At 37.7% G+C, this 12,496-nt stretch overlaps 1 protein-coding gene across 3 annotated transcripts in view; it reads left to right on the top strand.

Moving 5' to 3' along the window:
• The window catches only part of LOC105237058 (serine protease 58), a 128,958-nt gene that overhangs the window by 77,966 nt on the left and 38,496 nt on the right, over positions 1-12,496 (top strand). For all 3 annotated transcript variants that reach the window (XR_004623533.1, XM_034654874.1, XM_019798319.2), the window contains one exon: positions 926-1,028. Coding sequence is in view for 1 of the 3 variants with exons in the window: in XM_019798319.2 (XP_019653878.2) it covers positions 926-1,028 (103 nt within the window). In the remaining 2 variants the exon portion in view is untranslated. The remainder of the gene's footprint in view (positions 1-925; positions 1,029-12,496) is intronic.

Genomic DNA, 12,496 nt, shown 5'->3' with positions numbered 1-12,496 from the left:
TTACCTGGCAATATGATTGCACAGATTTTTTACAGGAATTTGTGCTTAAAACATATTTTCCAACTTGAAAGTTTTAGCAATAGCCTTACAATAAAGAAGATTGAGGCATCTTACTAATTCTATTTCAGTGTATTTCTCATAACCAGTTTTAAATAAGACTATTGACTTAAGTCAGATCATCAAGTCGAAGACAATGTTGTGAAAGACTTTATCCATGCATAACTCAGCAAATATTTTTGGGCAACTGTTGTGTTCTAGACACTGTTCTAGAAACTGTGATGATGCAAAGATAAAGAAGACATAGTTCTATCAATAAGCTGATGGTTTTGTAGAAAAGAGAAAGTGAATTTAAAAATGGAATCCAAATTCTTTTAACCTTTAAAAGGCACGTGCTTTTGCATCAATACTCCCCAAAACAATAGCAATAGACCTCAGAGAGAATTGTGAGAAATCTGTTCTTTTACTGGATTCACTTCCTGAATAATTTCTATAAATCCCCAAGGAACACTTCCATGTCCCACAGTCTATCCAGGTAGTCACCAATCAATTGACCAGCCATCCTGATCTAGATGTTATAGCTCCAGATCCTACAGCTTAGTTTTTGAAGTCCTGGAAATTTCTTTCCATGCTGCTTTTGCTCTTTTCCGTTTTACAGTTGGTGTATACAGAGCTCTCCCTTCCTAGAGCACAGCCAAACCTACCATAACACTTAAGATTTAACTGAAGGCTTAGGGATAACTCAAGCACCGTACAGAAAGTACCTTGTAACTCAACTGCACCTAAAAGTTACTTGCTACTCTTAGACTCTTCCATTAATATTAAATATAAATAAATTAGTATTGTATGTTGGAGACATGGCAGGTCCCCCAGGCATCTTTGTGTTGTGGAGTTCTTACACTTAAACCTCTCCTTTGTCTATAACTAGGAAGAAGTGTGCCCTCTTCCAGTCCGTTCCCAGGCCTGCCTCATCTTCCACCCTAGAATGATTGACCATGGAAACATCCAATTTCTTCAACCTCATCCACCAGGTACTCTTTAGCCTTAGGAGAATAGGCAAGGTAATAGTAACAACTTAAAAGACGTACTTCAAAGTCTGGTTATTCAATTAACAAAAACCCATGGGTGGGTTGCCAACAATTTAGCCATGGTAAAACTGTTACAAGGCCATTCTGGTTCTTTACTGGAGCATGATGTTAAGAGAAGGTAAGACCTGGCTCCTGATATAGACTGTTCTAAACAAATCTGTGAGAAAATTTTTGTATAAAACACATTCATATCTCCCAAGGGGAGGGGGAAAATTTTCAGGCATAAGACTAAATCCATATTTAGGAAAAAAAAAATATATCTGTCTCTGTATCTGCAAGGGTGTATTTACACTAAAGATAGCAAAATGTATTTGATCAATGGTGCATTTAACATGTTTGTCTGAAGTACCAGCTTTCAGATGAATGGTGACTTAACATTTTTCTCTAAGAATAATAGGTGGTTGAAACATGAGAGACTATGGACTATGAGAAACAAACTGAAGACTTCAGAGGGGAGGGGGTGGGGGAAGGGGATAGACTGGTGATGGGTAGTAAGGAGGGCACGTATTGCATGGTGCACTGGGTGTTATACGCAACTAATGAAGCATCAAACTTTACATCGGAATCTGGGGATGTACTGTATGGTGATTAACATAATATAATAAAATTAAATTAAAAAAAAAGAAATAAAACATAAATGATTGGCAAAAAAAAAAGAATAATAGGTGGTTATTATGTTTATAAAAGTATTCTAGTGATTTTCCTAAAGCAAAGGAATCGGCTCCAAAGCTGAATTAATGTTTCCACTAACATGTTTGAGATGATGTCTTTTCAGAAAAGAAAAAAACCAAACTTGATTTCATTGAATACCCTACTCTAAGGGTGAGAAAGGCCCCTATCCAGATTGGGGGAGGGAGGGAGAGAGGATGGAGAAGCTGTTCAGGATGGGGAATGACTGAAGAGAGTGCCGAAGGTCAGCTTAGGAGCCAGGTGAGCTAGGGCAGGGAGGCCAGGAGACAGTGATCCAGACAGATCCTGGAGACCAGAGAGAAAGAGGGTGGTTTGAGGAGGTGACATTTTGGTTGTGAGGCCATGGAGGTGATGACATTTTGGTTGTGAGGCCATGGAGGGGATGATATTTTGATGGTGAGGTCATGGAGGGTATGATATTTTGGTTGGGCAGTTTTGACATTAGCACCTATTTCATGACTCTATAAAAAAACAAACCATAAACTTTGAGTTTTGAAAATCACTAGGCAATTTGTAAAACAGACACTCTCACCTCCTCTCTTATTCTCAAAGATGGAAGGACACCACAGAGAGATGATTAGGTTGAAAGTACAAGGAATTATAGGCTGTATCAAAGACTACATAGTTTGTAGACTATGTCAAAATGGACATAAAACATCTTATTTCCTGAGTCTTTATCACAAAAGTTTCTCTGTACCTAATACCATGCCTATAGTATTCTATATCTATTTGATGAATGAATGATTAGGGGAAGGTTATAAAGGATTTTAATACAATTCTTCAAATAGGTGTCTCATTTATAATTCTCCCATACCCAAATAAGATATTTAACTACCTTTATGAGATGGTCTTACTATATTATCTCATTTGATCATCCTAACAACTCCATAAAGTATATATAGCATATAATTTTCATTTTATGGCTGTGGAAACCTAAGCTCAAGGTAAGTGATCCAAGGTCACAGATTAGAAATGGAAAAAAAAAAAAAGTGGGGGCGCCTGGGTGGCACAGCGGTTAACCGTCTGCCTTCCGCTCAGGGCGTGATCCCGGCGTTATGGGATCGAACCCCACATCAGGCTCCTCCACTATGAGCTTGCTTCTTCCTATCCCACTCCCCCTGCTTGTGTTCCCTCCCTCGCTGACTGTCTCTATCTCTGTCAAATAAATAAATAAAATCTTTTAAAAAAAATGAATTTTGAATCCGGGTTTATTGCTTCTAGTTCATTCATTAATTTATGCATTCAATAAACATCCAGGGATGTATATCTGCATTCTCTATTGAAACCTCAGCTTAAACAACCCATTGTTGAAACACTGAGTCACATAAGGACAATAACTTAGAAATAGGCTCTGTTGTTGACTAGAACCATTTTATGAACTGAATTAAAAGTTTCCAATATTTGTCACAAATAAACACATTTTTGGGGATTCTGGCTAATCAATTGTATATTACGTCAAACTGTTCTATTTTGAGATATAAATAAGGTTGATTGCCTTTAGCAACTCCAACCACTAAAAAGGTTATTATGCCTTCCCCACCCCTCAACCTCTCATATATGTATTTCAAAAAATTTTTTAAATTTAATTTAATTATTTGAGAGAGAGAGAGAGCATGAGAAGGGTGAGCACAGAGAGATGAAGAAGCAGACTCCCCACTGAGCAGGGAGCCTGATGCCGGCCTCAGTCCCAGGACTCCGGGATCATGACCTGAGCCGAAGGCAGAGGTTTAACCAACTGAGCCATTCCGGTGCCCCCTGCCATAAAACTTTTTTAAAAATATGTTCATAAAGTCAATGTAATGTAGTTCATTAAAGTCTACTTTCACCCCTTAATAACTACTTATGAACTCTTTTGGCATTTTGTGGTACCCTAAGCACATACTTAAGTTTGCTCTTTGCTCTTTGCTTATTCCGGTATGAGATACCAGATGTCCATTTGTACTTTTTCTTTTTCTTTTTTTTTTCTTTAAGATTTATTTATTTATTTGAGAGAGAGAGAAAGAGTGTGAGCAGGGGGAGGGGCAGAGGGAGAGAGAATATCCTTGAGGAGACTCGCCGCTGAGCATGGGGCCAGACATAGGGCTCAATCCTAAAACCCTGAGATCATGACCTGAGCCAAAATCGAGAGTTGGCCACTTAACTGACTGAGCCACCCAGGTGCCCCTGTACATTTTCTTTAGCATTGTGTCCTACTTATATACTTGTTGGTTAATTTGGAAACCAGGGATCAGTTGACTAACTTTCTGGTTGAAAGCTATATATAATTCTGTTCTCAAGTGGAGAGGAATTATGGCCTCCTGGGCTTCAAATGGAATAATACAAGCTACAGAGAGTTCCTTGTTCCTATTCCAGATGGATAGAATGGTTGATATGATATGGTATATAACTCATTGTGTCACCAGATACCATAGAAATCTTTTTTAAAAATTGTCGTCTATATATTTTGGTATAGGAAATTTTGACACTTTTGAAGATAAATATTTGAAGAGGTTCTCGCTGCTCTCAATGAGCTGGAAATTAACATTTTTGAAATAATGTTCCTGCCATTTTGAAACTTGAGTCTTCATTAATCACTTTTAAATTAGTTGTAGGAACTGTATAATCTTAAAATTGTAACCTACCAATAAAGCTCTCTACTCTTTTTAAAAAGAAACATATTACAAGCAATTTGAAATATATAATTAATTAGGAATGAACTAGAAAATCTTCAAGACAACTAATACTCTTGCGTTGATAAAGGCAGATAAATCTTGAGTTACAAATTAAGTCTTGTATTAAATTTCTTCTCTTTCTTAAGGGCAAGGGAAAAATCGAACATAGAAATATTTTTAAATATCAGTCATATATTGTGGAGGCAAGGAACACAGATATTTTCTTGACACTGAACAGTGCAAAATTTCGTTTGAAATATCCTGATCTCTGTGGATATACCATTTGAGGATAGTGTTCTCTGTTGTTTGTTTAATGTCTTTTGGCTTTCTTTGTCAAAACTTTCAATGATACGGAAATAAGAAAGTCATTTGACTTTTGCAAATCTCAGTGTCTTCATTTATAAAATAAAATTCACACCTCACACACGTATGAGTTGGGGGAAACAGAGATATGCATTTCAAAGTAGTAAATCCAATCTTGAGCTCTGGAGTCAGATAGATGTGGACTGGTATCCTGGCTCTGCCATTTTCTTATTGTATGACCTTGGGTAAGTTGATTCTCTAAACTTCAGTTTCTTTATTAAAACAAGGATAATAACAGTACCTACTTCTAGGGCTCTTTTAAGGGTAAAATGAGAAATAGTTGAGTGCATAGCATAGTGCTGGTATCCTGGACTTTGTATATATTCAATAAATTAAATAATTTTATTATTGTTTTATTAAAAGCATTTTACAAATTCATAGCGCTAATTGTTTTAATCAGAACCATTTACCAAAAGTGAGATTCAAGTGAGATCTGTATCTTCTTCCACAATATCAGAGGTAATGGCCTCCCTCCTCAGATTCCCCATCTAACACTTTACTCATTTCATAGATTAGCATCTGACTTCTACAGTCAGAAACGACTATAGCTAGCTAGAAATATCTGAGCCTATCTTTCTCCCTGGTTTATAAATTCTCAAGGATAGGGACCATATATTTTGAGTTGAATTTTAATTGCATCCCTAGCTGCAATTATACTGTCTGCACACAGTTAAGTTATCAGCAAAGATAAAATTTCAGTCAACAGTTTATTCCTGCAATCTTGAGTTGTGCAATAGATCAACTGAGAGGGAACCTCTACCTGACTTGTCTCTACTCAGGGGCCCAGCTCTACTAGAATGAATGCTAGTGGGAGCATCAGGGTGAGAGCCTTCACGGTGTGGGAAGAGTACTTTGGCTTTGCTGGTCTCCAGGAGGAAAGCTAGCACTCTTGATGTTAATATGGTTGCTTGTGCCCTCTGTCTCCTTAGAGCCATCCATCAGGCCCTGCTTTGCCCCAGTCACTGTCTGCTCATTGCAAAGAATATTTGTGATGGGATTATGAGACCTGAAGTTCTATTTCTGCTAATAAATCTGCTTTCCTTCTAAACATACACACATGTGCACACACACATACACATATAGACAAGTGTATGTAACCATATGCAGAATCCTCATTCAATGTTAGTCTTGACCTGAACTGCAGTTGGTCTCTTTATAATACCACTTTAATGGTGTGAAACTCCATGGAAATAAAATTAGAGAAGTCTGTCATGCGGTGTGCTTATTGTAATGCGTTTGTATATCCATTTTAGAAGTGGGTGGTATTTTACATGGCTATTTTGTATTACTTGAGGATAATTATTTCAGATCTTTTTGCTGATTTCTCTATAGTGTTCTGGAGAAAAATTTTAGACATAAGTGATTTAAAGATCTAATCATAATTATGTCAATTTAATTCAATTCATTAAATTGCTTTTGAGCTTCTATTACATACAAAGCCCTGAACTAAGGCAATATCAGAGATACACAAATGAATAATAGTGCACGGTCCCTGGTCTCTAGAGAGGTCATAATTTAACATCATTACCATTGTCAAAGTGTATTTCTTAATGATGATTCTATCCATATGTGGTATACCTAATGGGGTATGAAACTGGTTAAGCAAACATCAAAGCCTCCTCAAATTTTTTGTTGAAAAACAGAATGTGTATGCTAGTTCTCAAGACTTACTCTTGACAAGCAATACAAACACCAATAAATATGAAATACATTCAATTAAAAATTATAGTAAAGCCTAATTGATCCATATTATGAAAGAACGAAAATGTTTATGTATTTTAATTTTCCTGATAATGGAGACTTACATTCTTTTTAAAGCACCAAAACATTTTAAATATTAACCAATTTGAGGTATATCTTTCTAAACTGTGTGATCTATTTCTCTTCCCTTCTAAAGGTATATATCCTGAACCAAATTTAACATTTTCTTAATGAGACTGGATATTATTGTGAGCATCAAATCATATGCTATATTATAAATAGGGAAGTTTTCAGGAACAATATTTAGGTGTATAATATAGTGATTCAACAATTCCATACATCTATTGTAAGTATTTTTTCAAAAATTTCTTCCCTTAATGGTTTAATTGTCTGAGTCATTTACTATTGTTATTTAATAAGTCATCCCAAACTTAGCAGCATGAAAAAAATCATTTTATTGTATTCTTAGATTCTATGGATCAGGAATTCAGTATAAGCAAGTAGGGACAGCTCTTCTTTGCTCTATGATGTCTGGCTCCTCAGCTAGGAAGACTCAGATGAGTAGGAGTGACTTTAATAGATGATGTCTGCAATAGCTGGAACTAGAGGATCTAGTTTCAGGATGGCATCTCACTCACCTGTCTGGCACCTGGGCTAGAATAGCTAAAGGCTGGGTTTAGCTGGGACCATTGACCAGAACACCTACACGGAGCCTCTTCACACAGCTTGCACTGTTCCCAGCCTGGTGATTGAGTTCTGAGAGGGAAAGCCCCAAAGTGGGGCTTCCGGAAGGTGAGTGTTCCAAGAGAAGCAAGTGCAAGTTTCATGGCCTTTTCTTGTGGCCTCAGAAATCAAGCAGTGCCATTGTGTTAATAACAAGTGAGTCATAAGGTGAGCCCCAGATTCAAGGGAATGAGATTGAGACTCTACTTCTTGATGGGGCAGTGGCAAGATTACACTGGAAGAGAGCATGAGGGTTGGGAGAGGTTGTTGCAGCCATCTTTGGAAAATATAGTCTGTCAGCCACCATTTTTTATTGCTATTGATAAAAGTCTTCTTCTTCTAGGATTCCCAGTTTCAGTCCTAAAGTGGCAAAACAAACTCTCTTAAAATTAAATGTAAAATCAGAATATGCAGTCATTTGGGTGAGGCCTAAGGGTTTTCTTATGAATGGGATGACTGAGGTTTAATACACTGACCTGATGGTAGCTAGTCTGGCTGCTATGAGGCTACGAGGGGATGCAGCAAAAAGGTGGCTGTCTGCAAGCCAGGGAGAAAGGCCTGGGGAGAAACCAGACCTGCCAACACCTTGATCTTGGACTTCCAACCTCCAGAACTGTGCAAAAATAAATTTTTGTTATTTAAGCCACTCAGTTTGTAATATTTTGTATGGCAGCCCTAGATTACTAAATATACTGGATAACTGACTTCTCAGAGGATATGGTCTTAGTCCTACTGCCCCACCAGTATGCTCATCTATGCTCTCTTTGCTCTACCCAGATATTCCCATGTTTCTATGGCATCACTCAAGCTGCTCCCTCTATCTAGAAAGTTCTTTCCTTCTTGTCTGGGCCTATTAACTCATTTCTCAAGGCTCAGCTCAGATGACATCTTCTCTGTGTTTTACTTAATCAACCACCTAGACAGAATTAGCCACTCAATCCCTGTGCACATACCTTGATTTTATCATTTTTAATATTGAGTGATAGTTAGTCATCTCTGATCCCCTCTTCCCTGCCAAAGAATAAGGTGGTTGAGGAGAGGGACTGCATCCTGATTCCCCCAATTTCTGGTACAGTGCCTGACATTTAGTAGGTGCTCAATACATGTTTGTTGATTTAATACATTACACTAGAAACACATAAAATTTAAGACCTGGAAGACACCTCAACAATGATCTAATCTAGACTTTCATTTTATAAGTGAATAAAAGGTTGTTTCAGACAGAATATTCCAAAGGAAATCACCACCACACTTCCGGTTAGTACAAAAAACATCCTGAAAGGTAACAATTTTAGGGATGATTGAACAATTGAAAAGGCTTGAGCTCATAGAGCTGAGAAAGGGAATGTGTTCTGGACATTGGGTGAGGCATTGAGAAGGTTTGGAGACGGGGGGGATGACTGAATAAAGTGAGTACCAAGTTAATGTGTCACATTTAAAATGCATTATTGTGATTTGGAAGGTCTGTTCACAAATCTTCAAAGAAACTACACATTAAATTTTGTTATTTTTATCATCTATATCTCCTAATTTTCCCTACCTCATTTTTGATGCATAGGTTGTTAGTGACACAAGTCAGAACTTTATTTAAATGTAGATTCCTTTATTTTCTGAGTTAAGCAGTTAGAATTGTGCTGTGTGTAACTGCAGATAAATTAAAATAATAAAAACACATTTCCCCTCATCTCTGTTTTCCCACCCAATCAAACCTAAAGTAAGAGCGAAGATCTTAAGCACCTCCTTTCAGTTAATTTTCCCCCTGGCAAACCATCTTTCATCCCTCATTCATCTTCCCTCAGAAATACTTTCCATTCATTGGGGCACCTGGGTGGCTTAGCTGGTTATGCTGCTGACCCTTGATTTTGGCTCAGGTCATGATCTCAGGGTCATGAGATTGAGCCTCGTGTTGAGTTCTATGCTGAGTGTGGAGTCTGCTTGAGGATTCTCTGTTCGCTTCTGCCCCTCTCACCACTCTTTCTCTCTCTCTCTCAAATAAATAAATAAATAAATCTTAAAAAAAAAAAAAGGAATAGAAAAGAAATACTTTCCATTCAGTCCTTAGGGGAAAATGCTAAGTGTTGTGAGAGTATGATTACTTTCTTGTCTCCTAAAATACACTGGCGGTTTGGACTCCAGGCAATAACATGTGAAAGGGCCATTTGCCATCTGTTTCTTGGAATGGTCTTTGTGTCTAAAGAGACATACAAAACAAAAAATAACAACAACAACAACAACAACAACAACAAAATAGCAGAAAAGGCACAAAAGAAGCCTAAAATCCCATGCTTTCATTATGGAGGTAAAGATGATACATATAAACAACAGCGCAGAGGTTGTTGTGAGACTTCAGTCAGATGATACTCTGAAGAGCTCAGTTCACTGCCTGGCACTTCCTGCATGAGTGCTCGCAAAGCTGTGAACCGTTAGCTATGAGCATCCGCAAGAAGGTCCATGTGGCAGCATCACTTGCCCAGTATGTATGTCAACTTGGAATAATTACTTATACCTTCATGACCCTTGGTTTTTTTATCTGTCAAATGGGGATAATGATGCCTTTCTGTGGGGTTATTGTGTGGATTTGGTGAAATGATAATAGGGAACGGCACATTGCCAGGCACTCACAAAGACAGATTTCCTTTTGTCAGTGGCAATACTTGAGTCCTTTTTTTTTTTTAAGATTTATTTATTTTAGAGAGATGAAAGAGAGTAAAAGCATGAGCGGGGAGGAGGGACAGAGGGAGAGGGAGAAGCAGACTCCTCAATGAGCAGGGAGCCAGATGCGGGGTTCGATCCCAGGACCCCAGGATCACTACCTGAGCCGAAGGCAGACACTTAATTGACTGAGCCAGCCAGATGCCCCGATACTTGGGCTCTAATTTTTTTTAAAACTAATTCCCTAATGACTTCGGACAGGTCAGGACTTTGAACTTCATTTTTCTCATATAATATGAGGAGTTGGGCCAAGGGTATCTCTTTTAACTGTAAACTTCTTAATGAAAAGGGACCTCCTCAAAGGGGCCATCACTGACCATTTGACCTTGGCTTCCTCTTTCCTCCCTTTGCTTGTTGGGGTCACTGCAAGACCTGTGTAAGGAGTCTTGGTAAGATAATGACAAATGATTTGTCCTATGCATGCCCAGGATTTATCTTCATGCATGGATACCTCCTGAAAATGTTAAGATTACTAAGTAAATAATGGATACAGATGAAACATTTAATTGTGCTTTCATGGTCTGGGCTAATATTAACACAAAGTTTCCGTTAGCTGGTCAGAGCTTGGATACCTTCAGGTATCAAATCCTTGTGCCTCCAGGCTCCCACACTTTGTAGGAGCCTTTCAGTCAGCATTTATGCCTAAGAAAAAAATGGAGACTTGAAAGTTAATGATTTGAAAGGACTTAACATGGACGGGATTGGAGGAGATTATGCTAAGTGAAATAAATCAAGCAGAGAAAGACAATTATCATATGGTTTCACTCATTTATGGAACCTAAGAAATAGCAGGAAGATCGATAGAAGGAAGGGAAAAATGAAGGGGGGGTAAACAGAAGGGGGAATGAACCATGATAGACTATGGACTCTGGGAAACAAACTGAGGGCTTCAGAGGGGAGGAGGGTGGGGGATTGGGATAGGCCGGTGATGGGTATTAAGGAGGGCACATATTGCATGGTGTACTGGGTGTTATATGCAAATAATGAATCATGGAACATTACATCAAAAACTAAGGATATACTGTATGGTGACTAAGATAACATAATAAAAATTATTTAAAAAATAATAAATAAATAAATAAATAAATAAANAAAGAAAAAAAAAAAAAAAAAAAAAAAAGGACTTAATTGTAGAATTTAAAAAAAAAAAATCAGTGAGAGAATCCTGGAAACAGGAATGTCAAATTGTAGGTTGACTATTTAAATTGCCCCTTTGTCTCTGCCAAGGTAGAAACTTAAAAAAATGACTCTGTTTTATCTTTTGCATGTTAGAGTGAAGGTAACGAATGTCCAGTTTCTCAAATCCTACTTTTCCCTGAAGTACACTAGAGTTAATGGGTAGCTAAGAAGCACAGATTCTATGATGTATTAGGCATGATTTGCCTTCAGTGATGGGAAGAAAATTCCCTCAGAATTGTGGTTTTCTAGAATATAAAGGGGACATAACACAGAATGAAGAAAAAAAGCTTTGGAAAAGCAAGAATGTCCCTCTGAAAAGAGCACTGAAGTGAGAAAGGAAATGGCAGTGGGAAAGGACGTGGGTGGAAGAAGATGATTCAGACAGAGGGGGCTGGGGTGAGTACTGTGGGCTGGCCTGACTGAGTGTGAAGTAGGCGGGCAGTTATGACTAGCATTGAATGGGAGATAATTAAGAGCAAGTTGGTACCAGTAACTGCCAGGGAAGGGAAGAGAATATGTCCAGAAAAAGCAGTTCTTTATTTTAATGCTGAATTAAAACACCTACCCATTTGGGGCTTGAGAATTTCATTTTGAAATGAAAAAGTATTTGCTGGAAACAGAATGCACATGACTGTGAAATTTTACATGCTTTCTTCTAGTTGTCGTGGTGAAAAAGTTTCAAAATGATATAACTGTGCTCGGTACTCTTTCGTGGAAAGAAACATGTATTTTAAAATATCAGCCATTCTATAAAGGAAAAAGCATTGCTGTTCAAAGTCATGCAGAACACAAGTATCAAGTTTCAATTTGGGATCAGCTACACATACATTTCTGAATCGTTTTTAAGAGAAAGGACTGAAAATGCACAGCTTCTATCGTCCTTTAAATAGCTTTCTGGATTGAAGAGCATTATAATTAAACTGCACCAAGTGTCACTGTAGAGAAGCTTCTAAATTATGGGTCTGAATGGGGGCGAGAAATGCTATTTGATTGCTTAACAATCAAAACCAGAAAATGTTCAGATATGCACAACCCAGACTTACTGTAATTATATCTGATGGAGAAGTGGGAGGAATAGGTGTAGCCTTGAATTCAGTAATTACTTGTTTATCTCTCTCTCAAAAATTAAAAAAAAACTATTCATAAATACTCAGAATGCATATTCACAGAGTAGTCTTGTATAAGAGAAAACATATTAGCAAGTAATCAGTCCTTTCAGTGTATCCCAGAAATTGGTTGTGAAAACATATCCATGTATGTCCTCAAAGTACTCTCAAAATTTGGAGACTAGTCCATTGAACTCTTCAATAAGTATTTTATTTCGAACAGAGTGTCAGAAGGGATGTTCATCAGGGTTCTGAAATCTACTTGTCGTACTGGTTTGCACTCCAT

The sequence above is a fragment of the Ailuropoda melanoleuca genome, chromosome 2, assembly GCF_002007445.2.
Source record: "Ailuropoda melanoleuca isolate Jingjing chromosome 2, ASM200744v2, whole genome shotgun sequence".
Taxonomy (NCBI): Eukaryota; Metazoa; Chordata; class Mammalia; order Carnivora; family Ursidae; genus Ailuropoda; species Ailuropoda melanoleuca.
This window is presented reverse-complemented; position numbering and strand designations above follow the sequence as displayed.